At 40.1% G+C, this 25013-nt stretch overlaps 1 protein-coding gene across 6 annotated transcripts in view; it reads left to right on the top strand.

The window, feature by feature from the left end:
• The window catches only part of CEP95 (centrosomal protein 95), a 57785-nt gene extending 37657 nt beyond the window's left edge, over positions 1-20128 (top strand). For 5 of the 6 annotated variants that reach the window (XM_024760529.1, XM_024760528.1, XM_024760527.1 and 2 more), the window contains 9 exons: positions 11440-11579; positions 12381-12470; positions 13592-13721; positions 14718-14887; positions 15001-15075; positions 16281-16433; positions 18994-19140; positions 19432-19503; positions 19792-20128. In XM_024760529.1, the coding sequence (XP_024616297.1) occupies positions 11440-11579; positions 12381-12470; positions 13592-13721; positions 14718-14887; positions 15001-15075; positions 16281-16433; positions 18994-19140; positions 19432-19503; positions 19792-19968 (1154 nt within the window). In that variant the 3' untranslated portion in view covers positions 19969-20128. Of the gene's footprint in view, positions 1-11439; positions 11580-12380; positions 12475-13591; positions 13722-14717; positions 14888-15000; positions 15076-16280; positions 16434-18993; positions 19141-19431; positions 19504-19791 lie in introns of all 6 variants that reach the window. The other variant, XM_024760530.1, reaches the window with a different exon arrangement.
• The last annotated feature ends 4885 nt before the right edge of the window (positions 20129-25013 follow it).

Raw genomic sequence — 25013 nt, 5'->3', positions numbered from 1 at the left:
GCTCTTTGTATATTTTGGAGATTAATCCTTTGTTGTTTCATTTGCAAATATTTTCTCACATTCTGAGGGTTGTCTTTTTGTCTTGTTTACGGTTTCCCTGATGTTAAAAAGCTTTTAAGTTTAATTAATGCTAAGGCTTTATCAATTTTGTTTATCTTCTCAAAGAACCAGCTTTTCGTTTTATTGATCTTTGCTATTGTTTTCTTTGTTTCTATTTCATTTATTTCTGTTCTGATTTTTATGATTTCTTTCCCTCTACTGGCTTTCGGTTTTCTTTGTTCTTCTTTCTCTAGTTGTTTTAAGTGTAGGGTTAGATTATTTGAGGTTTTTCTTGTTTCTTGAGGTGAGATTGAATAGCTGTAAACTTCCCTCTTAGAACTGCTTTTGCTGCGTCCCATAGGTTTTGGGTCGCCGTGTTTTCGTTGTCATTTGTTTCTGTGTATTTTTAAGTTTCTTCTTTGATTTCCTCAGTGATCTCTTGGTTATTTAGTAGTGCACTGTTTAGCCTCCATGTATTTGGGGTGTTTTACAATTTTTTTTCCTGTAATTGATTTCCAGTTTCATAGCGTTGTGGTCAGAAAAGATGCTTGATACGATTTCAATTTTCTTAAATTTTCCGAGGCTTGATTTGTGACCCAAGATGTGATCTATCCTGGAGAATGTTCTATATGCACTTGAGAAGAAAGTATATTCTTCCACTTCTGGGTGGAATGTTCTGTAAATATCAGATCTGTCTGGTCTATTGTGTCATTTAAAGCTTGTGTTTACTTATTTTCTGTTTGGATGGTCTGTCCATTGGTGTAAGTGGGGTGTTAAAGTCCCATACTATTATTGTGTTACTGTCGATTTCTCCTTTCATGGTTGTTAGCCTTTGCCTTATGTATTGAGGTGCTCCTATGTTGGGTGCCTAAACATTTATAATTGTTATATCTTCTTGGATTGATCATTTGATCATTATGTAGTGTCCCTCTTTATCTCTTGTAACAGTCTTTATTTTAAAGGCTATTTTATTTGATACAAGTATTGCTACTCTAGCTTTCTTTTGATTTCCATTTGCATGGAATATCTTTTTCCATCCCTTCACTTTCAATCTGTATGTGTCCCTAGCTCTGAAGTGGCTCTCTTGTAGACAGTATATATATACGGGTCATGTTTTTGTATCCATTTAGCCAGTCTGTGTCTTTTGGTTGGGGCATTTAATCCATTTACATTTAAGGTTATTATCAATATGTATATTCGTATTATCATTTTCTTAATTGCTTTTCGTTTGTTTTTGTGGGTCTTCTGTTGTGTTTCCTGCTTAGAGAAGTTTCTTTAGCATTTGTTCTAAAGCTGGTTTGGTGGTGCTGAATTCTCTTAGTTTTTGTTTGTCTGAAAAGCCTTTGGCTTCTCCATTGAATCTGAATGAGATCCTTGTTGGGTAGAGTAATCTTGGTTGTAGGTTTTTCTCTTTCATAACTTTAAGTATATTCTGCCACTCCCTTTTGGCCTGCAGAGTTTCCACTGAAAAATCAGCTGATAACCTTATGGGGATTCCTTTGTATGTTATTTTTGTTTTTCCCTTGCTTTTAATATTTTTTCTTTGAATGTAATTTTTGTTAGTTTGATTAATATGTGTCTTGATGTGTTTTTCCTACGGTTTATCCTGTATGGGACTCTCTGTGCTTCCTGGACTTGGGTGACTATTTCCTTTCCCATGTTAGGGAAGTTTTCCACTATAATCTCTTCAAATATTTTCTCAGACCCTTTCTTTTTCTCTTCTTCTGGGACTCCTATAATTCGAATGTTGGTGTGTTTAATGTTGTCCCAGAGGTCTCTGAGATTGTCAGTTTTTTTCATTCTTTTTTTCTTTTTTTTAATACATTTATTTATTTATGGCTGTGTTGGGTCTTCGTTGCTGTGTGCAGGCTTTCTCTAGTTGCGGTGAGCAGGGGCTACTCTTCATCGTGGTGTGAGGGCTTCTCATTGTTGTGGCTTCTCTTGTTGTGGAGCATGGGCTCTAGGTGCACAGGCTTCAGTAGTTGTGGCTTGTGGGCTCTAGAGCTCAGGCTCAGCAGTTGTGGCACACAAGCTTAGTTGCTCCTCGGCATGGGGGATCTTCCCGGGCCAGGGCTCGAACCTGTGTCCCTTGCATTGGCAGGCCGATTCTTGACCACTGCACCACCAGGGAAGCCCTCATTCTTTTTTCTTTATTCTGCTCCTCGGCAGTTATTTCCACCATTTTGTCTTCCCGCTCACTTACTCATTTTTCTTCCTCTGTTATTCTGTTATTGATTCCTTCTAGTGTATTTTTCATTTCAGTTATTGTATCGTTCATCTCTGTTTGTTCTTTAGTTCTTCTAGATCTTTGTTAAACATTTCTTCTATTTTCTCAATCCGTGCTTCCTTTCTGTTTCCAAGATTCTGGATCATCTTCACTGTCATTGCTCTGAATTCTTTTTCAGGTAGATTGTCTGTTTCCTCTACATTTATTTGGTTTTGTAGGTTTTTACCTTGTTCCTTCATCTGTGACATTTTTTTGCTGTTTCTTTTTTTGTTTTTTAATGAGTGGGATTGTGTTCCTGTTTTACTGGTTGTTTGGCCTGAGGCTTCCAACATTGGAGTTTGTAGGCTGTTGGGCAGAGCTGGGTCTTGGTGCTGATGAGATGAGGAACTCTGTGAGACCTCACTTCCAATAAATATTACCTGGGGTCTGAGGTTCTCTGTTAGTCCAGTGGTTCGGACTTGGAGCTCCGACTGCAGAGCTCACGAATTAAGATCCTGCAAGCCGCGTGGGGCAGCAAAAAATAAAAAATAGAACAATAACAATGTAAAAAATAAAATTAGACTAGGAAACTAATAGATACGTTAAAAAGAGTGTAAAAATAAAAATGTAGATGAATCAACAACTGGGAAGTACATCAGTACCACAATCGTAAAAAAGAGGAGGGAAAAGAAAAATAAAAAGGGCGGGGTGGGGGAGCCCTTGGCTGTGGAGAGGGAGGCCTAAGCAAGGGAGATTTGTGCGGTGGGCGGGGCCAATGCTCAGGACCCACAGGGCTGGAAAAGGCCCTGGGGGCTGTGGGGGGTGGGGCTTAGGGTCAAGGAACAGAAGGGGCCCAGGTGTGCCTCCCACCCCTGGTCTCAGAGGGCAGGGGACCTCACCTGGGAGCCCAGCAGGCTTCCTGGGCTCAAGTGGGCAGGGCAAATGCCCTCCTCTCCTCTTCTGCTCCTCTGGTCTGGGGCCTGGGAGGGCTCCTCCCACCTTCCTCTCCTGATCTCCTGGGCCTCCCTCCTATGCCCCCAGGACCAATGTGGCTGGAGGTGGGGTAAGGGGGGGCCTTGGAGGGCAGGGGACTGGCCTGGGAACTCAATAGGCTCCCTCTGCCCTAGTGGGCAGGGCAGTTGCCCTCTGCTCCTCTCCTGCTCCTTCTGGAGGCCCCCTCCAACCTGCCTCTCCTGATTTCCCCTGCCTCCTTCCTATGCCCCCAAGGACCCACATGGCCTGGAGGAGGGGGCTTTGGATCACAGGGGACCAGCCTGGGAGCTTAGCAGGCTCCCTGGGCCCCAGTTGGCAGGGCAATAGCCCTCTGCTCCTTTCCCACTCCTCCTGGATGGCCCCTCCCGCCTGCCACTCCTGATCTCCCCGGCCTCCCTCCTATGCCTCCAGGACCCACGCAGCCTGGATGGGGCTTTGGAGCAGGGAGAACTGGCTTGGCAGCTCAGCAAGCTCCCTGGCCCGAGTGGGCCAGGCAATCACCCGCTGCTCCTTTCCCGCTCTTCCAGAGAGTCCCTCCCACCTGCCTCTCCTGATCTCCCCAGCCTCAGGGGCGCCAATCTTGGCCTCCAGTTCTCCTCCCCCCTCGGTTCCCATACGTCCTACTGGTTCACTCTGGGGTTCCTCCCGTCTCCTTGGGGGTCAGAGTCTCTCACCAGCAGCCAGCAGGCACCCTAGTTGTGGGGAGATGCGAATTCCATGTCTTCCCACACCACCATCTTGACTCCTTCCCCATCACTTTAAATATATCATGCCACTCCCTTATGGCCTGCAGAGATTCTGCTGAGAGATCAGCTGATAACCTTATGGGAGTTCCCTTTTATGTTACTTGTTGCTTTTAGTATTTTTTCTTTGTCTTTAATTTTTGTCAGTTTGATTACTGTGTGTCTCATCGTGTTCCTCCTTGGGTTTATCCTGCCTGGGACTCTCTGTGCTTCCTGGACTTGGGTGACTGTTTCCTTTCCTGTGTTAGGGAAGTTTTCATCTGTTATCTCTTACAGTATTTTCTCAGGTCCTTTCCCTCTCTCTCCTCCTTCTGGGACTCCTATAATGTGAATGTTGGTGCATTTAATGCCCCAGATGTCTCTTAGACTGTCCTCATCTCTTTTCATTCTTTTTTCTTTATTCTGTTCCTTGGCAGTGATTTCCACCATTCTGTCCTCCAGCTCACTTATTCGTTCTTCTGCCTCAGTTATTCTGCAATTGATTCTTTCTAGTGTATTTTTCATTTCAGTTATTGTATTTATCTCTGTTCTTTAGTTCTAGGTCTTTTTTGTTTGTTTTTTGTTTGGCTTTGTTTTGCGGTACGCGAGCCGCTCACTGCTGTGGCCTCTCCCGTTGCGGAGTACAACGGCCACAGCTCACGGGCCCAGCCGCTCCGTGGCATGTGGGATCCTCCCGGACCAGGGCACAAACCCATGTCCCCTGTATCGGCAGGCGGACTCTCAACCACTGTGCCACCAGGGAAGCCCCTGTTCTAGGTCTTTGTTAAACATTTTTTGTATCTTCTCGATCTGTGTTTCCATTCTTTTTCTGAGATTTTAGATCATCTTTACTATCATTACTCTGAATTCTTTTTTGCATAGATTGCCTATCTCCACTTCACATAGTTGTTCTTCTTGGGTTTTATCTTGTTCCTTCATCTGGGACATATCTTCTGCTGTCTCATTTTGTTTAACTTTTCTGTGATTGAGGTTTCCATTCTGCAGGCTGCAGGGTAGAGGCTTTTCTTGCTTCTGCTGTCTGCCCCCTGGTGGATGAGGCTGTCTTAAGAGGCTTGTGCAGGCTTCCTGGTGGGAGGGACTGGTTCCTGCCCACTGGTGGGTAGAGCTGTGTCTTGTCCCTCTGGTGGGCTGGGCTGTATCAAGGGGTGTGTTAACTGGGCAGCTGTGTGCTCAGGAAGACTAAGCAGCCTGCCTGCTGGTGGGTGGGGCTGTGTTCCTGCCCTGTGGGCCGTTTGGCCTGAGACATCCCAGCACACAGCCAGCTCACAGGCTGTTGGGTAGGGCCAGGTCCTGGTAAGAAAACGGCAGCCTCCAGGAGGGCTCATGCTGATGAGTACTTCCCAGAAGTACCGCCACCTGTGTCTTTGTCCCTGAAGTGAACCACAGCCACCCCCTGCCTCCACAGGAGACCCTCCAATACTAGCAGATAGGTCTGGCCCAGTCTCTTATGAGATCACTGCTTTTTTCCTTGGGTCCTGGTGCACGCAAGACCTTGTGTGCACCCTCCAAGGGTGGAGTTTCTGTTTTCCCCAGTTCTGTGGGATTCCTGTGATCAAACCCCACTGGCCTTCAAAGCCAGATTCTCTGAGAGCTCCTCCTCCTGTTGCCAAACCCCCAGGCTTGGGAGCCTGTCATGGGATTCAGAACTTTCACTCCTGTGGGAGAACATCCGTTATCTCATGTAGATATAAAAAAAAAAAAATATTTCACTTGTGATGAGAACTCGTAGTATCTACTCTCTTAACTTTCAAATACACCATCACAGCAGGGTTAACTATAGTCATCATGCTGTGCATTACATCCCTAGTACTTACTTTACAACTGGAAGTTTGTACCTTTTGACCAGTTCCCCCACCCTTTACCCCCTGCCTCTAGTAACCACAAATCTGATCTCTTTTTATGAGTTTGGCTTTTTTTTTTTTTTTTAAGATTTCCACATTTAAGTGAGTTTGGTTTCTTTTTTTTTTTTTTTCAGTTACACATACAGGTGATTTCATACAGTATTTGTCTTTCTTTCTGACTTATTTTACTTAGCAAAATGGAATCAAGGTCCATCCATGTTGTCACAAATGGTAGAATTTCCTTCCTTCTTATGACTGAATAACATTTCATTGTATGTATATACCACATCATCTTTATCCATTCATCTGTCAGTGGACACTTACTATTGTTCCATGTCTAGGTTATTGTAAATAATGCTGCTTTGAACATGGGGAAACAGATACCTCTTCAACATAGTGTTTTTGTTTCCCTTGTATATATTCCCAGAGATTAAATTGATGGATCATATGGTAATTCTATTTTCAATTATTTGAGGACCTTCCATACTGTTTTCCATAATGGCTGTACCAATTTATAATCCCACCAGCAGTGCACAGTGGTTTCCTTTACTCCACATCCTTGCCAACACTTGCTACTTCTTTTTGATGATAGCCATTCTAACAGGCGTGAGATGACATCTCATTGTAGTTTTAATTTACATTTCCCTAATGATTAGTGCTGTTGAGCACCTTGTCATGTACCTGTTGGCCATTTGTATATCTTCTTTGGAAAAATGTCTCTTCAGGTCTTTTATCCATTTTTAAATTGAATTATTTGGTTTTTTGCCATTGAGTTGTAAGCATTCTTTATGTATTTTGTATAGTAACCCCTTATCAGAGATCTGATTTGCAATTTTTTTTTCCATTCTGTAGGTGGTTTTTTTCATTTCTTTGATCGTTTCTTTTGTGGTACAGAATTTTACTTTGATATAGTTCCACCTGTTTATTTTGGTGCTTGACTTTAGGTGTCATATCTTTGTTTTTTAATGTAGGCATTTATTGTTATGAACTTCCTCTTACAACTGTTTTTGCTGCATCCCATAAGTATTGGTACATTGTATTTCCACTTTCATTTTTCTTAAGATTTTAAAAATTTCTCTTGATTTCTTTGACCCACTGGTTGGCTAATATGATATTGCTTAATCTCCATGTATTTGTGAATTTCCCATTTTCTTCTTGTAATTGATTTCTAGTTTCATACTATCATGGTCAGAAAAGATGCTTGATACGATTTCAGTCATTTAGAATTTTCAAAGACTTGTTTTGTGGCCTAACATATGATCTATCCCAGAGAATGTTTCATGTGCGTTGGAGAAGAATGTGTATTCTCCTGCTTTGGCATAAGAGTTTTTTGTAAATGTCTGTTAAGTTATCTGGACTAACATGTAATTTAAATTCAGTATTTCCGTATTGATCTGTCTGGGTGATCTATCCACTGCTGAAAGTGGGGAATCTAAGTCCCCTACTATTTCTGTACTATTATTTCTCCCTTTGGGTCTGTTAATATTTGCTTTATATATTTAGATACTCCAATGTTAGGTGCAAAAAACTTACATAAAATTATATTCTCTTTATGAATTGACCCTTTTATTATTGTATAATGATCTTATTTGTCTCTCATTATAGTTTTCGTCTTAAAGTCTATTTTGTCTGTTAGAAGTATAGCTACTACACCAGCTTTCTTTAGGTTTCCATTTGTATGGAAGATCTTTTCCCACCCCTTCACTGTTAGTCTGTGTGTGTTCTTAAAGATGGAGTCTCTTGTAGGCAGCATAGTTGGGTCTTTTTAAATTTTTAATCCATTCAGCTACTCAGTGTGTTTTGATTGGAGAATTTAGTCCATTTACATTTCAAGTAATTATTTACTGATTGATATGGTCTAAATGTCATTTTGTTAATTGTTTTCTGGCTGCTTTGTAATTCCATTGTTCCTTTCTTCTTTTCTTGCTGTCTTCCTTTGTGACTTGAGGATCTTCCCTAATAGTAGCTTAGATTTTTCTCTTTGTTTTGTGTATCTAAGTTTCTGCTTTGTGGTTACCATAAGGCTTATATAAAACATATTTATAACAGCATATTTTAAGGTGAAAAGTTGAAACACATATTAAAGTTCTACATTTTTACTTGCCCTTCATTTTATGTTTTTGATGCCACATTTTACATTGTTTTTCCTTGTGTATACGTTAACAAATTATTGTAGTTATAGTTATTTTTACTATTTTTGTTTGTCAATCTTCATACTAGATTTGGTATATGACTTACCACCATTATAACATTAGAGTATTCTGAATTTAAATAATTACTTATCTTTACCAATGAGATTTATACATTTCTATATGTTTTCTTGTTACTAATTAGCACCCTTTTATTGCAGCTTGAAAAAGTCCCTTTAACAGAGTGGCCTAGTGTTTAGGATTCCAGACTTTCACTGCCGTGGCCTGGGTTCAGTCCTTGCTTGGGGAACTGAGAACCCACAAGCCACATGGTGCAGTGCAGCCAAAAAAAAAAAAAGTCCCTTTAAAATTTTTTGTAAGGCTGTACTAATGTTGATGAACTCCTTATTCATTCAGCTTTTGCTTGTCTGGAAAGCTCTTTATCTCTCCTTCAATTCTGAAGGACAGCTTTGCTGGGTAGAGTATTTTTGGTTGCAGTTTTTTTTCCAGCAGATTGAATATATTTTGCTGTTCTCTTCTGGCCTGCAAAGTTTCTGATGAAAAATCTACTGATAGTCTTATAGGGGTTTCCTTGTACGTAACAAGTTGCTTTTCTTTTACTGCTTTTAAGAGTCTCTCAAATTAAATTTGACAGTTTAATTATAATATGTCTCAGTGTGGGTCTCTTTGGATTTATCTTATTTTAAAGTTTCTGGGCTTCTTGGATCTGAATGTCTTGTTTCTTTTCCCAGATTAGGGGAGTTTTCAGCCATTATTTCTTTGTATAAGCTTTCTGCCACTTTCTCCCTTCTCCTTCTGGGATCCCTATAATGTGAATATTGGTCCACTTGATGGAGTCCTTTAAGTCATCTTCACTTTTTCTCATTGTTTTTTCTTTTTGCTCTTCCGTTTCGATGAATTCCATTGCCCTAAGTTGGCTGATGCTTTCTCTCGCTTCACCTAGTCTGCTGTTGAACTCCATTATTGTATTCTTTTTTGGTTTTTTAATTTATTTACTTATTTTTGGCTGCGTTGGGTCTTTGTTGCTGCACGCAGGTTTTCTCTAGTTGTGGTGAGCAAGGGCTATGCTTCATTGCGGTGCATGGGCTTCTCACTGCGGTGGCTTCTCCCACTGCAGAGCACAGGCTCCAGGCACGTGGGCTCCAGAGCACAGGCCTAGCTGTTCCATGGCATGTGGGATCCTCCGGGACCAGGTCTCGAACCTGTGTCCCGTGCATTGGCAGGCGGACTCTCAACTTCCATTATTGTATTCTTTAGCTCTGTGATTTGTTTGGTACTTAAGATGTTATTTTTTAAAAATATTTTTTTATGTTTGGTACTTTCTTATATTTTCTCTTCGTTAAAATTCTCACTTTGTTGAAATTCTCATTGTTCTCCTGACCTCAGTGAGCATCTTTATGCCCATTATTTTGAACTCTTTATCAAGTAAATCCTTTATCCATTTCATCAAAATCTGTTTCTTGAGTTTTCTTGTTCTTTTGTTTGGAACATATTCTTTTGTTTCTTCGTTTTCCTGACTGTGTTGGTTTCTGTGCATTAGATAAAACAGCCACTCTCCCAGTCTTGAAGGAGTAGTCTTGCATAGGAGATGACTCTTATCATTCAGCCCATCCCTAGCTCTTGGTTGGCTCTCAAATCTTTGTGTTTGTCCAAACCATTTTTTTCATTCTTAATGGCTCCTAGTAGATTAAGGTGTGCCACAACCCTTTTTGATGTGGGTTTTTTCTCATGTCACTCAGCTAGTGTCTGGATTCCTTTCAGAGGGAATATTCTATATTTAGTGTAGGTTTCAGTGTCTGTGGGAGGAGGTGAGTTCAGGAGCCTCTATTTTGCCATCTTGAACTGGACCATCTCATCCCTGTCTTTATACTTTAATAGCATTGTTACTTGTCTAAATATACTATTGTTTTATGTTTTTTTAATATACAGATATATATTATTCTGCAACTTTTTTTCTATTAACATTGTTTTAAAAATCTATGTTGATACTTCCAGTTCTTCATTTTAACTACTGCATAACTGAGTTCATACAGTGTACCCCATTTGTATGAGTATGTATTTTTATTTATATATATGTCCCCCCCACCATTGCAGGACATATAGATTGTTTCCAGATTTCATAACTGCAAACAGTTCTGCAATGAACAACCTGTAAATATGTGCAGAAGTTTCTCTAGGATCTATATCTACTAGAATTGCTAGACCGAGGAGTTTACACTTTTTCACCATTGCCAAATTCCCCTCCAAAGTGATTGCACCAGTTTGTACTCATATCAGCAATGCATGACAGTTTCTGGTTTGCCACATCCTTGCTGATGTTTCCTACTGCTTGTTCAAATAATTATCCTGTCTTCCACCAACTAAAACTTTGCATGTTTTCCATTCACTTCTATCGACTTTGGTCATCCCTTGTTTCTCTAGAAGCAATCCATTTCTCATCCAAAATTTCCTTTTCAGTTTTGTTTTGTTTACTCCAAGAGTACTTCTTCGTTCTCTTGATTATTTCATCTGTCTTCCCTTAAATTTGACTCAGGTAATCTCTAGGAACTGTCATCCAGTAACCTACATGTTTCCCTGACATGTACATTGTATCCCATCTTAAAAACACATTATAAGTTAAAATGTTATTTTTATTGGCTCTTCAGTTTCTAAAGAAGAATACATTGTGGACATAATAAAAGTGTTATTAAAACATCATTTAAAATAGATCGTGCAAGTCAGGTTAACATCTTTAAGTTTTAAATTAATTTGAAAGATTTGAAATAAAAGAGAGTGAAGAGAAAAAAGCTCAGGGACATTTTAATTTTCTGGGAAAATTTATTTAGAAGGGTATCAAATAAATTTCCTTGACCATAGAGCTATATTGAATTATTTGCTTTTCCAAAAAGGCATGGAGTCCCCCTTCTCACAATTAGCAGATTCCTGAGCATATTTATAAACGGTGGAACATAAAAAGGTTTGTGGAGGGACGTAATTCATTAGATCTCTTAGGCAGTATGGAATTAGGAGGGCTAGATGGCTAAGTAGGGAAGAACAGGACTGCTTAAAACTGCTAAGCTACAGTAACCTTTGCGTATAAGCATTCTGCTTTATAAGGATGTGTACATGTACTTACAGCCCCCTCCTCAGGACCTAGATAGGTGAAAGGATAGCAGACATACAGCTCAGGTGGCTTTTTCTCCACCACCACGAGTGTGCAGCAGGCATTCCACATGTTGCACCATTTTCAACCCAAAATTGAATATAGAACCTTAGTACTTCTTTGAGACATTTTGAGTACACATTATGTGCATTAGTCCGTTTGCTTGGTGTGATTAAACATATAAACAAACAGAAATTAGTTATAGGAGAGAGTACATTTAGCACATCCATAGTCTCTTTGGATTTGGTAACAGTCAACTGTTTGGTGCCCACTTAACATTTCTGACAGTCAGAAATTGATGGTACATGTCTCTCTTGTGTTGTAGGACTTGCCATGCATAGAAAGCCACCCTCCAGAGCTCATTCACTTTCTCCATCTCCAATTAACAAAAACAAACAGTTCCATATGGAGAGAAAAAGGCAGCGAAAGCCAAAAGAAACAGATATCCGCCGATTTCAAGCAAAGGTATATCCCATCACTTGACTGCCATTGGGCAGCAGGCATTACCATTTACCCTTAGCCAGATGCTACAGTGAACATGCTGTTGACTAAAGGCTTAAAATGCATTTAATATTCTTGAGCTGAGTGGATGACAAAATTATGTGACATAGCTTTTACGTCCCCCATTAGGGAACATAAAACTTGTACTCATGAAACTCTAAGAAAACTAACCTTATTAGATACAGCTTAGTCAGTACTCTAGTGGGTTAAGAAAGTATATCAGTGTAGACAGGCATTTTCAGAGAGCGCTTTAGAAATGAAGAGAATTTGAGGTGGATTAAATGTGACTGGCTATTTGAATTACAGATAGGATGAAAATGCCCAAACAGGAATGAGACCCCTCCTGTTAGGGTTCAACAGGAGAATGTATGATTACTAAGGAAGACTTTCTACTGTGGAATAGGGATTTTGAAATGTAGCATAAATTTAGAACACTTAAGTTGTTTGCTACAGTATGTTTTATAATGGTGAAAACATAATTTAGATGTCTTAAAATAACATGTAACTTCAACTCAAACATGTAACTTCCACTCAAGTGTGTATCAAAATAGTTACAGGAACTGTGAGAACACAAAAAATATGTAAAGTTGTGTTTTATGTCCCAATTACATATCTGTTAAATAATGTATATTTAATGATATATATAGCCTGAAAGGAACTTTTAAAAAGTGAATGGAATGGCAGAATCTTAGATTGATTTTTTTCCTTCATTTTCATTTGTATGTTTTTAATAACTATAATATCATATGGCCTTTTCCCCTGTAGGCAATAACTGAAGCATTTGAAAAGGAACTAAGAAGAAATAAAGTTCAAGAGAATATTGGACCTCTAGGAATAAATGACAAGGAGGAAACAGTGGGTAAAAGTCTCTACTGTAATAAATGCCATTTGATCAGATCAGTGTAAAGTACAGAGATGATCTTCTTAAAAGGAAAAAAATCAACAGGGCCTTAATCATTATTAGCCCCTTAGAAAAAAGCAGAATTTCATTTCATGATGTGGGATTTTCTTTTATTCATAGGTAGGCAAGTTGCTAAAATGTGGCAAGACATGGTACCCAAAACTAGTATTTTTCCCTCCTGCCTAAAACTTCCATCAGTTTTTAAGGGCTTCTATTGCTTATTAGTTCACCAAGGCTTTAAAAGATAGTCTAGGCTGACAAGTTAGAGGGAGAGTAAAAGAAGACAGGAAATCCCAGTTGCTCCATGCCTGGTTGGAAGACACCCAAAGCATAAGTTTCGTTGCCTTTCAAAAGAATAGTTACAGAAGCTAAATGAAAGCATGGAGAAAATGCTTATGCTAAAATGTTCATAAACAAAACAGGATATAGCATACAGTGTGGTTAAAACTAAACATCGTTTAAGAACTTTTTTAATCTACGTTTAAAAGGTTGTCAAAAGAAGCAAGTACATCAGAACATCATTAGTAGTTGTATTTAGGGTGTGGGGCTATGGCAACTATGAAACTTGAAAAAGATTCAGTGCTTTTTCAAATTCCAAAGGATGCCAGAAACTAAAGAGGCATTTAACTTAGAGTAGGTAAATAACCAGACTGTAGAAATTTTTTTTTAATTAATTAATTTATTTTTGGCTGTGTTGGGTCTTCATTGTGGTGTGGGACTTCTCTTGTTGTGGAGCACGGGCTGTAGGTGCATGGGCTTCAGTAGTTGTGGCACACGGGCTCAGTAATTGTGGCTCACAGCTCTAGAGCACAGGCTCAGTAGTTGTGGCGCACGGGCTTAGTTGCTCTGCGGCATGTGGGATCTTCCTGGACCGGGGCTCGAACCCATGTCCCCTGCGTTGGCAGGCAGATTCTTAACCACTGTGCCACCAGGGAAATCCCCAGACTAGAAATTTGAAGTAAGGTGGTTTGGCTGGGGATTATGTTAACTATTTTTGTCCCTATGTAATATTTAAGATGATGTATGAAAGTTATTAGACTTCTCATTTCTATTCTGTTTTATATCTGCTCCTAAGGAAAAAATATACAGAGAAACTGTTCATAAAGGAACTCCAAAACATAGTCAGCCCTGGAAGATTTACTCTAGAAAAACCACAACTCCAGGTCCAAGAGGTGGCTTGCCAAAGCCAAATAAAGCAATTCCAAGTAAGAACCACAAAATTGTACTTTATGGAAAACTGGCATCCTTTGAAAGTGTGTGCTACATGCCAAGGACACAGCACTGAGAACCAGCATCTACCAGTCAGCTGGAGAAAGTTCCCTCTTCTCTCACTGCCATATGCTAGATTTCTGTAAAAGAGAGATAAAACTCTTAATGAGGCATTTCTCTAAAACACTTTTTTTTTTTTTTTTTTTTTGGCGGTACACGGGCCTCTCACTGTTGTGGCCTCTCCCGTTGCGGAGCACAGACTCCGGACGCGCAGGCTCAGCGGCCATGGCTCACGGGCCCAGCCGCTCCGCGGCATGTGGGATCCTCCCGGACCGGGGCATGAACCCATGTCCCCTGCATCGGCAGGCAGACTCTCAACCACTGTGCCACCAGGGAAGCCCTCTCTAAAACTCTTAAATATATACCAATATATTGGCACCAAAGGAATGTGATGGCTATGACCAGCTGTTCCAGCTTTAGCTTCACTCTGCTCACTCATGCTGGTTGTCTTTTGTTTCTGGGAAGTTGGTAGAACGAAAGGGGTGCTCCAAAGCAAGCAGAGGGCCTGTCCAGCTCCTGTTACATTGACAGTTGGTGCCAGGGTACAGTTTCAAAGACCACTGGCCTTCTAACTACATCCCATCAGACAGAGATTAACACTCCTTAGCCCTCCTGGGAGGCAGTTTGACCACACACACAGCATCCACCCCAGGCACTGAATCAGCTGAGCAGTTAGGATGGACTTCACAAAACCAGCATGTCATCAGTCAGAAATGTTGAGGTTATTTTCATCCTTACTAGTAATTGGCTATCCCAATCAGAGAAGGAATGCAAAAGTAATAACACACTTTTAGAATTGTTCTTTTCAGGCTCAGAACCACATCACTTAGATAAGCTTTGATCTCGCAGGAAGGTGGGATGAGATTTCTTCTTAAAAGCTGTCAGTGAGTTTCTCAGATTAAGAGCATCTTTTTTTTTTTTTTACCTTGCAGTGAAAGTGAATGAACGCAGTCTCCTGCCCCTGATGCTGGAGCAGTTTCCGTTCCTCTATGTTTCTGGTCAAACACTAGGCAAAATGTGGAGACAGCAAATTGCACAGGTTGAACAGCTCAAAAAAGAGGCATATAGAGAAAATCGATCAAAGAAGAAACTTCAGGATGAAGTAAGATAACTGTCAATCACGCATAGGAGTATAAACCAAAAAGGGGCAGAGCTTATCCTTGATAATCTAGCGAATAGAATTATTAACCTCGTTCCCTTGTATCCCACTTAAAGATAGAAGAAGCCTTGAGAAGGCACGACCTCCTTACTGTGCTTATCAAGAAAGAATATGAACATAACAAGAGACTGGTAAGTTATATTAATTACTTTTATTTGTACCAGCTGGGCAATATCCCCACTGACTCATACCTCTTACACTTACCTGTGGAAGCATTTAGGTCTTTAACCAAAATTGATGAGAGGGTAAGGTGCTAGATACTTTATATACACAGTTTCATTTAGTCTTTATAGTAACATAATAGAAACGTTTTCTATGAAATGGAAAACCTGAAGCTTTGAGATGTTAACTTGCCCTGGGTCCCACCATAATCAGCAAGGGCAAGGTTGAGATTTTAATCCAGGTTTGTCTCTACCTCCAAGCCTCTTCGAGGTACCAGGTGATTATAACTTAGTGTTTTTTGTCCTCCTTTCTTTCTCAGGTCCCAAATAGAAAGCTGAGGTTGTCTATGCCTCCATTATAATTTGGACTGAGAATCGTACATAGTACAACATTATCCTCTGAGTATCATGAAGGGGGAGGACAGAGATCAAAGACAATAAGCCAGAGGAAGAAACTTGAGTCTAGAGATAAGCAATGAGAACTATAATTCTAAGCAGTTTCAGAGAAAGAAGGGGAAGCCATCAGGAACTGCATGTGAGACTCTGGTGTGGGGAAAAGAAAACAAGTGTCTGGACACCTAGTTGAAGGCTTTGTGTACATGACTTCATTTCACCCTCACTACTTTGCTAAGATATCACCTAAGTTCCTTAGTTTTGATATAGATACTTCTGTTAACTCAAGCTCTGCTTGAACATCTTTGAGGGTGCCAGTTTTCTACTTCTTTTAAGCAGGCATCTGGGTATGGCTTAGATGACTCCCTGGTGAAATGGGGAGATGAGATTCTCAGTCCATGAGGATTGTTGCTGCTCTCTGCAGCCTTGGGGGCTTATTGGGGCAGCTCTTCTGTGTGTTTTTTGTTTTGTTTTGTTTTTTTGGCTGCGCAGCATATGGGATCTTAGTTCCCTGACCAGGGATTGAACCCGCACCCCCTGCAGTGGGAGCGTGGAGTCCTAACCACGGGACTGTGGGGCAGCTCTTCTGACTGAGGTGATGAACCTACTAAAGACTAAAGGATTTCTGGGGACGGACAGGCTTTCACACTCTATGCCCAGCTAGCAGGCTACTGGCCCTCCATACCCGGCCTGAAGACATCATGTTGGGGAGTGGGACAGATGAGAACACTGGAGTCTGTCTTCCTCTCGTCCTTACCTCTTTTTCCCCTTCCCTTTCTTAGCAAGACTTCAAGGACCGCATTCACAGGCAGAAGTTGACCCAATCAAAGATAAAAGAAAATCGGCAGCAGACTGTTCGTGCCCGAAAATATTATGATGATTATAGAGTTCAGTTGCATTCAAAAATGATGAGAATGAGAACCCGGGAAGAAATGGTAAATATTGCTTTTCTGTCCAATCCAGTTAAGAAGGTAAATTTTGTCTGTTACCTTTTAGGGCCACCTTCTTTGTGACTCTTGTCCCAGTGTGAATCCAAAATCCAAATGCAAGTCCAAAATGCTGGCTAGAGTTCAGACTTGCCCACACCTCATTTTATTACCCCCATAGTGCATCCCAGTCTCTGTCTCTACTGCCCTTGTCTTTTTTTTTAATTGTTGTTGGTTTACAATGTTGTGTTAATTACTGCTATACAGCAGTGATTCATATATATATGAATATAATATATATATTATACATATATATACATGTATATATTATACATATATATACACACTATTTTTTATATATTCTTTTCCATTATGGTTTATCGTAGGATACTGAATATAGTTCTCTGTACTATACAGTAGGACCTTGTTGTTTATCCATCCTATATATAGAAGCTTGCACCTGCTAACCCCAATGTCCCACTCCATCCTTCCCCCAACCCCCTCCCCTCAACCCTCTCTCCCTTGGCAGCCACCAGTCTGTTCTCTATGTCTGTGAGTCTGTTTCCGTTTGGTAGATAGGTTCATTTGTGTCATATTTTAGATTCCACAGATAAGTGGTATCTTATGGTATTTGTCTTTCTGACTTCACTTAGTATGGTAATCACTAATTGCACCCATGTTGCTGCAAATGGCATTATTTTGTTCTTTTTTATGGCTGAGTAATATTCCATTGTATATAAATACCACATCTTTATCCATTCATCTGTTGATGGACATTTAGGTTGTGTCCATGTCTTGGCTATTGTGAATAGTGCTGCAGTGAACACAGGGGGTTCATGTATCTTTTCAAATTAGTTTTGTCCGGATATATGCCTGGGAGTGCAATTGCTGGATATGATAATTCTGAGGAACCTCCATACCGTTTTCCATAGTGGCTGCACCAACTTACATTCCCACCAACAGTGTAGGAGGGTTCCCTTTTCACCACACCCTCTCCAGCATTTATTTGTAGACTTTTTAGTGATGGCCATTCTGACTGGTGTGAGGTGATACCTCATTGTAGTTTTGATTTGCATTTCTCTTATAATTAGTGAAGTTGAGCATCTTTTCATGTGCCTCTTCATCTGTATTTCTCTACTGTCCTTATCTTAATGTGAGGTCTTAATTCCCTCTGATGTCCCAAGTGTCGGTACTTCTGCAGGACACCTGCTTTAGGGGTTTGGGAGCATGTTGTAAGAGACAGGAATTTAAGGTGTGATTAGATGACCTCGGATTCCACTCAAAACCTGGAAAATAATGTAGGACAGATATACTGTGAGATCTTTCCACAAGGTATTTGCTATCTCATCCTAATCAAGCTTGGGATTCCAAACTAGCAATAAATTTCATCTCTAGAGTAAAACATTAAGGTAATTATACTTAATGGGACTCAATACTCTGAAGTGGGTCATACTATTATCCTCATTTCTAGAGGACACTACTAAGGCTTTGAGAGGTTAAGTAATTTGACACTAAGGCAATACTGCCGGCTGATAAATGCATGACTGTACTTTAGTAAGAATTCTTGATCAGTCAGTGGAGGACAAGTGAGCATATCCGAATCCTTTGAACAGTTTGTGTACCTGTGGCCTAGTCAGATGATAACCACATGGCCCTCAGCTGTGTACATGCAGTGTTTGTTTCTACTCTAGGGTTCTTTTCCTATATACATGGCTGCTTGAGAGTTCTTTTCTGAAAGTAGTTAAGAATCTTTGGGATATAGGAAAAGATGCTGAATACCATTAGTCATTTAAGAAATACAAATCAGACCCACAGTGAGGTAAACTCTCACCCACTAAGATGGCTAAAATAAAAAAGTGCTGGCAAGGATGTAGAGAAGTTGGAACACACATGCAGGGCTGGTGGGGTTATAAAATGGTGCAACCACTTTGGAATACAGTGTGGCAGTTCTTCAGAAGGTTAAACATATGATTCAGCACTTCTGTTCCTAGGTAACTTATACACAGATGTTCACAGCAGCACTGTTTATAACAGCCAAGAAGAGGAAACAACGTCTATCAGTTGGTGAATTGATAAAGTGTGGTATATCCGTAGAGTATTATGTGGCAATGAAAAAAAGAATTTCATAGTGATTCCTGCTATAATATAGATGAACCTTGAAAAACTATGCTAAGTGAAAGAAGCCAGATACAAAAGGCCACATACTATATGATACCATTTATATGAAATGTCCAGAATAGGTAAATCTGTAGGCATAGAAAGTGGAGTAGTGATTGCTAGGGGGAGGGGGAGGGGGAGTGGCTGCTAATGGTTATGGGGTTTCTTTTTGGAGTGAAGAAAATGTTCTGCAGTTAGTGGTGATGGTTGCACAACTCTGAATATAGTAAAATCTACTGATTTATACATCTTACAAGGGTGGATTTTATAGTATGTGAATTATATCTCAATAAAGCTGTTACTTTATGCTGACTGTAGTTCACATAGATTTTTTACATACCTCTAGTTGGGCAGAATTTTATTCCTCCATGAAAATTCACCATAACTATCTTTCTGACTAAATAACTGGCAGATATTTAAGAAACTGTTTGAAGAAGGTTTACAAATTCAAAAGCAAAGATTACGAGACCTAAGAAACTATGCCAAAGAAAAGCGAGATGAACAAAAGAGACAGCACCAAAATGAACTGGACTCAATGGAGAACTACTATAAAGACCAGGTGGGTTCACTGCTGCTAGTTTACATTCTGACGTGCTTAATCCTGACTGCCTGGTGTCAGACATCAGCTTAGTCTGCTGAACAAGTAAGCCTCCACATATTAATTTGGAACTTGTCACTATACAGGTTGGACTGACTGAAATTTAAGGTAAAATAAGCTAGTGCTTGACCACAGTATAGAATATTGCCCTATTTCCATTAAAATAAAGAAGATTTTAAGCCTATGAACATAAGAATTGTTACATTTAGACTACAGACAAATACAAGGTTTTTTTCTCTTCCCTGTAAACAGTTTTCATTGCTGGCAGAAGCCATATCACAGGAACGTCAAGAGCTCAAAGCCAGAGAGAAATCCCAGGCCCAGGTAATCATTAACAAGATAGAAATCATTTATTTACATTTTTAAGAAATGGAAAACAACTGTACTACACTTTTTAAGGGGAATGGAGAGGATACTAATAAGATCGATCTACGATTCAAAACATGTATTCTGTGATTTTAACTTTACCTGTTCAGGTCTCTGTAAGAGCTGCTGAGAAATTATTAAAATTACTGCAGAAGCTTGATGAGCAGGAAGGTGGAGAGGGAATAAAAATACATGAGGGCCTGGATCGATGTTGTGAATAGCAGGATGACATGAATTCTCTTTTAGATGTTGTATAAGGTGAAGAGGGAACTGAGATCTAAGATGGAGAAGGAAATTCAACAGCTGCAGTACATGATAACACAGAACGACGATGATGCTTTCTTCCGGGAATTGGAAGCTGAGCGCTTCAAATCTCGGCTTCATCTGGCTTCCTTTCAGTACAGTAAAAATCCCTTCCTATGAGGCCAGACTTCCTAGGTGTGGACTTTACTGGCTCAGTTGTAGCTCTGCCTTGGTAAACAATCTAACCCAGAAGAATCACTTCTAAATAACTTACCTATATACTGACTAATACTTTTTATGAAATAACTAACTTTGAAAATAAAAATTTTCTTCAAGTTTATTGCTTTGAATTTATGACCTAAAACTTTAAAAGAGGTGCACGAAAGCAACTGAGCAGCCAGCTTCTGAAGCCTATTGCTGTAGGTGAACAAAAACAGTAAAAAAGAAAAAAAAAGCACTTGAGGACCCCAAAAAAAGATCTCTAAATCAGAAAAGAGCTGAAGTGTGGGCTTGTCATTAGAGGTGAGACTTACTTAGGGTTAAACCTTAAAGATAGGATGGTTAAGTGTGTGTAGCTTTTTCACATGGAGGCTAGAAGATGAGAATTTATGCATTATGGCTTCTATCAATTAGTTGGGAGGGGTGACAGGTGTAAGGCCCTTGGTGCTCAAAAGAGCACTAGTGATTGCAGGTGGGAAGGAGGCATAATGGACTTGAAGTGGGCAAGAGTACACCCTATTTCTAGTATGGGGGCAGATGGGGAAGAAGAAAAACCCACTCAAGGGTGGTGTCCTTCCTGGAGAGGAGGGCTTCAGTGAAGGCCAGGAGCTGGAGGGAGGCTTCAGAGCAATTGAGCATATGGGGAGTTACTGATCAAAGCCAGAGAATGGCAGAGGGCACCAGAAAAGGATTGGAAGGGAGAAGAGAGGCTCCCATTAGGGCATATAGGGAGTAACGTATGAAAAATAATAGAGGCCAGGAGGCATGATGGGGTGGGATCTGATTATCCTGCAGAAAAGAGTAGGCAGCTGTATCCAGTGCTATGGTCCCAAGTGCTGCCCTTTTGGAATGGCAGCTGACAGTGTAGGGCCTGTAGGCAGGCAGGGGCTTCCTGAGTTAAAGACTTGGAAGATGGCCAAATTTGGAGCATCATGAAGGAAAGACATGCAGATAGCTGCAATATATATATAGTGACAAGTCAAATCAGTGCAGGTGAATGGACAGGATGGGGGAAATGCACAAGAGCTAGAACATAAGTTCTAAAAATGTTAGAGAAAAATGATAAAGAACTTCTAGATAGAAAGATATACACACAAGGGACTTCCCTGGTGGCACAGTGGTTAAGAATCCGCCTGCCAGTGCAGGGTACACAGGTTCGATCCCTGGTCCAGGAAGATCCCGGAAGATCCCACATGCCGCAGAGCAACCAAGCCCGTATGCTGCAACTACTGAGCCTGCACTCTAGAGCCCACGAACTACAACTACTGAAGCCAGTGCATCTAGAGCCCATGCTCCACCACAAGAGAAACCACTGCAATGAGAAGCCCGTGCACTGCAACAAAGAGTAGCCCCTGCTCGCCGCAACTAGAGAAAGACCATGTGCAGCATCGAAGACCCAATGCAGCCAAAAATAAATTAAAAAAAAAAATACACTATATCCTTGGGTAAAATGAGCAAGTCTTTAAAAAGCTATGGTATGAATGGGTATCATATATATAATGCAGTAACTGGCTCTGTGGCACAATGGATAGCGCACTGGACTTCTAGCTGGCCTTGTGTGGTTATAATGCAGTATAGTCAATACAATGTAGAAAAGGTCTGGAAGAACAGTCCCCAAATGTAATAGTAGTTGTGACTCTGGTAGATTATATAAACTTTCACTTTGCTTAATATACTATTTGAATTTGTTATAAAGGCATCATTACACTTGTTTTATTTTTTTTTTTTAATGTTTTAGGAGGACTCTTCTGCTAGCTCTTTACCAAACTAATTAACTGGGACTAACCAAAAAGAAGAAAAAGTGAGGGAATTTACCAGGAAAGGGATGGGACTGCCAAGCAAAGGTCATTCTTTATAGGAGAGGAAACAAAAATAAAAGATGCCAATGCATTTTTGAAAAATAGAAAACAAATGAAGTGGTAACTAACTCAGCAAGTGGAGGGATGTTGCTATCCAAGTACCAGTGGAGAGAGGATTGTATGTGAATCCAGTCTGCCCAGAAGAACCCAGGAAAAGCACATCATAGTCATGCATTTGAAAAGTTACTTAGAACTATAACTTAACTATAACTGTATAGGGTGGGGGTGGAGGTGTTACAGAATGAGGTGGTTGGTGTGAGAACTAAATCTTTAAATATCCCCCACCCCACCCCCCCAAAAAAACCAGATTCTAAAATTAATGAAGTGCGCTATTAACCATATCATTTAGAAATACGGAAATACCAGAAGAGCTGACAGAAAGTTTAGGAATAGTAGCTTCTGGAAAGCAAGACTAGGGATGAGGGGAAAGGGTGATGAAGAGTCACCCTCCCCCAGTTTTAATGATATAATTGATATATAAACTTACACAGTTTTATATATCAATGATTTGATAAGTGTACATGAAATGATTCAAGTTTAGTTAACATCTGTTACCTCACACAGATTTTTTTTAACTTGTAATGAGAACTATGTTTTTTTTTTTAAACTATGTATGTCTAGTTGTATATATGCATTATTATATCAGGTGGGGCACTGGAGAAATTACCTGCCTGTCCTATAAAATGTAAGAAGGAAAAGAGAACCTGTGTTGAGGTAAGGCAGGAGAATAGAACCTTTAGTGAGGGAACTAAGGGTGTAGAGGAAATTTATTCGCAATGGAAAGAGGCATCATGTTGAAAAACGGTTAGGGGGAGTCTGCAATGGGAGAAAGAGACAGGCAGGGCAGACAGAAGATGATGTCATTAAGAGAAATGGTATAAAGAAGGAATCCAAAATTGGGGTTTAAGCTGCATCTTATAGAGTAATCTATTAGATCCCAAATCCAGACATGCTGAAAACATGTTTTATCTGGCATTTCAAGCCATTTGAACCATTACCCAGAATTTGACTGATGTGACCAGTTTCTTATATTAAAAAAACATTAAATTTGAACTGCGTTTAAAACTTTGCCCCCTGAAGAACAAAGCTGGAGGCATGAGGCTCCCTGGTTTCAAACTATATTACAAAGCTATAGTACTCAAACAGCATGGTATTGGCAAAAAGACACAAATTAATGGGACAGAACAGAGAGCCCAAAATAAACCCACAAATATATAATCAATTAATGACAAGTGAGCCAAGAATATACAACAGGGAAAGGACAGTCTCTTAATAAATACTGTTGGGAAAACTGAACAGCCATATGCAAAAGAATGATGCTGGACCACTGTCTTAACCGTACACAAATAATTAACTCAGAATGGATTAAGACTTTAAGACCTGGAACCATAAAACTCCTAGAAGAAAAAGGTGGTAAGCTCACTGACATCAGTCCTGGCAATGATTCTCTTTGGATTTGACACCAAAAGCAAAAATCAACAAGTGGGACTACATCAAACCAAAAAGCTTCTGCACAGCAAAGCAAACCATCAACAAAATGAAAAGGCAACCACTGAATGGGGGGAAATATTTGCAAATCAGACATCTGATAAGGGATTCATATCCAAAATACATAAAGCACATATACAACTGAACAGCAAACAATCTAATTATAAAATGGGCAGAGGAACCGAATAGATGTTTTTCCAAAGAAGATATACTGAGGGTCAACAGGTACATGAAAAGGTGGTCAACAACATTAATCATGAGGGAAGTGCAAAACAAAACCACATATCAAAATCCCAATGAGAGATCATCTCATAACCGTTTGGCTGGCTGTTACCAAAAAGAAGTGTTGACAAATATGTAGAGAAAAGGGAACCCTGGTGTACTGCTGGTGGGAATATAAATTGGTGCAGCCACTGTGGAGGTTCCTCAAGAAATTAAAAACAGACCTAACATATGACTCAGCAATTTCACTTCTGGGTATTTATCTGAAGAAAATGAAACACTGACTGGAAAAGCTGTCTGCACCCCCATGTTCACTGAAGCATTATATACAATAGCCAAAATACGGAAACAACCTAAAAGTCCACGGATGAATGAATGGATAAAGAAAATGTGTATGTACACACAATGAAATATTCAGCTATTTTTTTTTAAAAAAAAGGAAATCTTGTCATTTGCAACACAATTGACCTTGAGGGCATTATGCTAAGTAAAATAAGACAAACACCATATGATCTCACTTATATGCGGAATTTAAAACAACAAAAACAAACCCTCCCACGCCCCAAAACCAAGCTCATAGATACAGAGAACAGACTGGTGGTTGTCAGAGATGGTGAATGGGCAAAATGGGTGAAGGGAGGCCAAAAGGTATAAACTTTCAATTATAAAATAGGTCATAGGGATGTAATGTACAGCATGGTGAGTATAGCTAACAATGTATTGCATATTTGAAAGTTGCTAAGACAGATTTGAAAAGTTCTCATCACAAGGAAAAGAAAATTTTATGACTGTGTGGTGATGGATGTTAGACTAATTGTGATCACTTCACAAATATCAAATCATTATGGTGTATACCTGAAACTTATATAATGTGGTATGTCAGTCGTACCTCAGTTAAAAAGCAAAACTTTGTCCTTCTGGTGTCGATGGTTCTCCACCTTCTTGCCATGCCAGCATCGTCTTTGGGAGGAGTGAGTGGTCTCAAAGATTGAGTGTGACGTGCTCTCCATCTTTACTTTCCTGGGCTGAAAATCAAAAGACTTCATAAACACTTAAGTCAGCAGGAGGAAAATCTTGGATGGATCGCTTACCCACCCCACAGGCTGCTACAGTTGCCTCTCCACCTCCTTTGCTTACAAAACACTGTAAGAGAGAAGTGGGGTTTACAGCTCAGACTATTTTGATAACCTAGATCAAACCAGCCCAAATATCCACAAAAGGTATGCTAGGATCTGAGATGTCATGGGGAAAGGGGGATGGGGGAACAAACCAGCTGTTTTAAAAACCAAGTCTGGGATGTGAAGCCTTGCTTAGGTGAGGTATTTAATCCTGTGCTCCCATCATGACCAACTTCTTTGCTGTACACAAACTGAGTTCTGAGTACCTCAGTTTGCACTTCAGCGTCTACCGAGATACGCTAGAAGCACTAGTTTGGAA

This window comes from Neophocaena asiaeorientalis, unplaced genomic scaffold (genome assembly GCF_003031525.2).
Source record: "Neophocaena asiaeorientalis asiaeorientalis breed wild unplaced genomic scaffold, Neophocaena_asiaeorientalis_V1.1 scaffold30, whole genome shotgun sequence".
Taxonomy (NCBI): Eukaryota; Metazoa; Chordata; class Mammalia; order Artiodactyla; family Phocoenidae; genus Neophocaena; species Neophocaena asiaeorientalis.
This window is presented reverse-complemented; position numbering and strand designations above follow the sequence as displayed.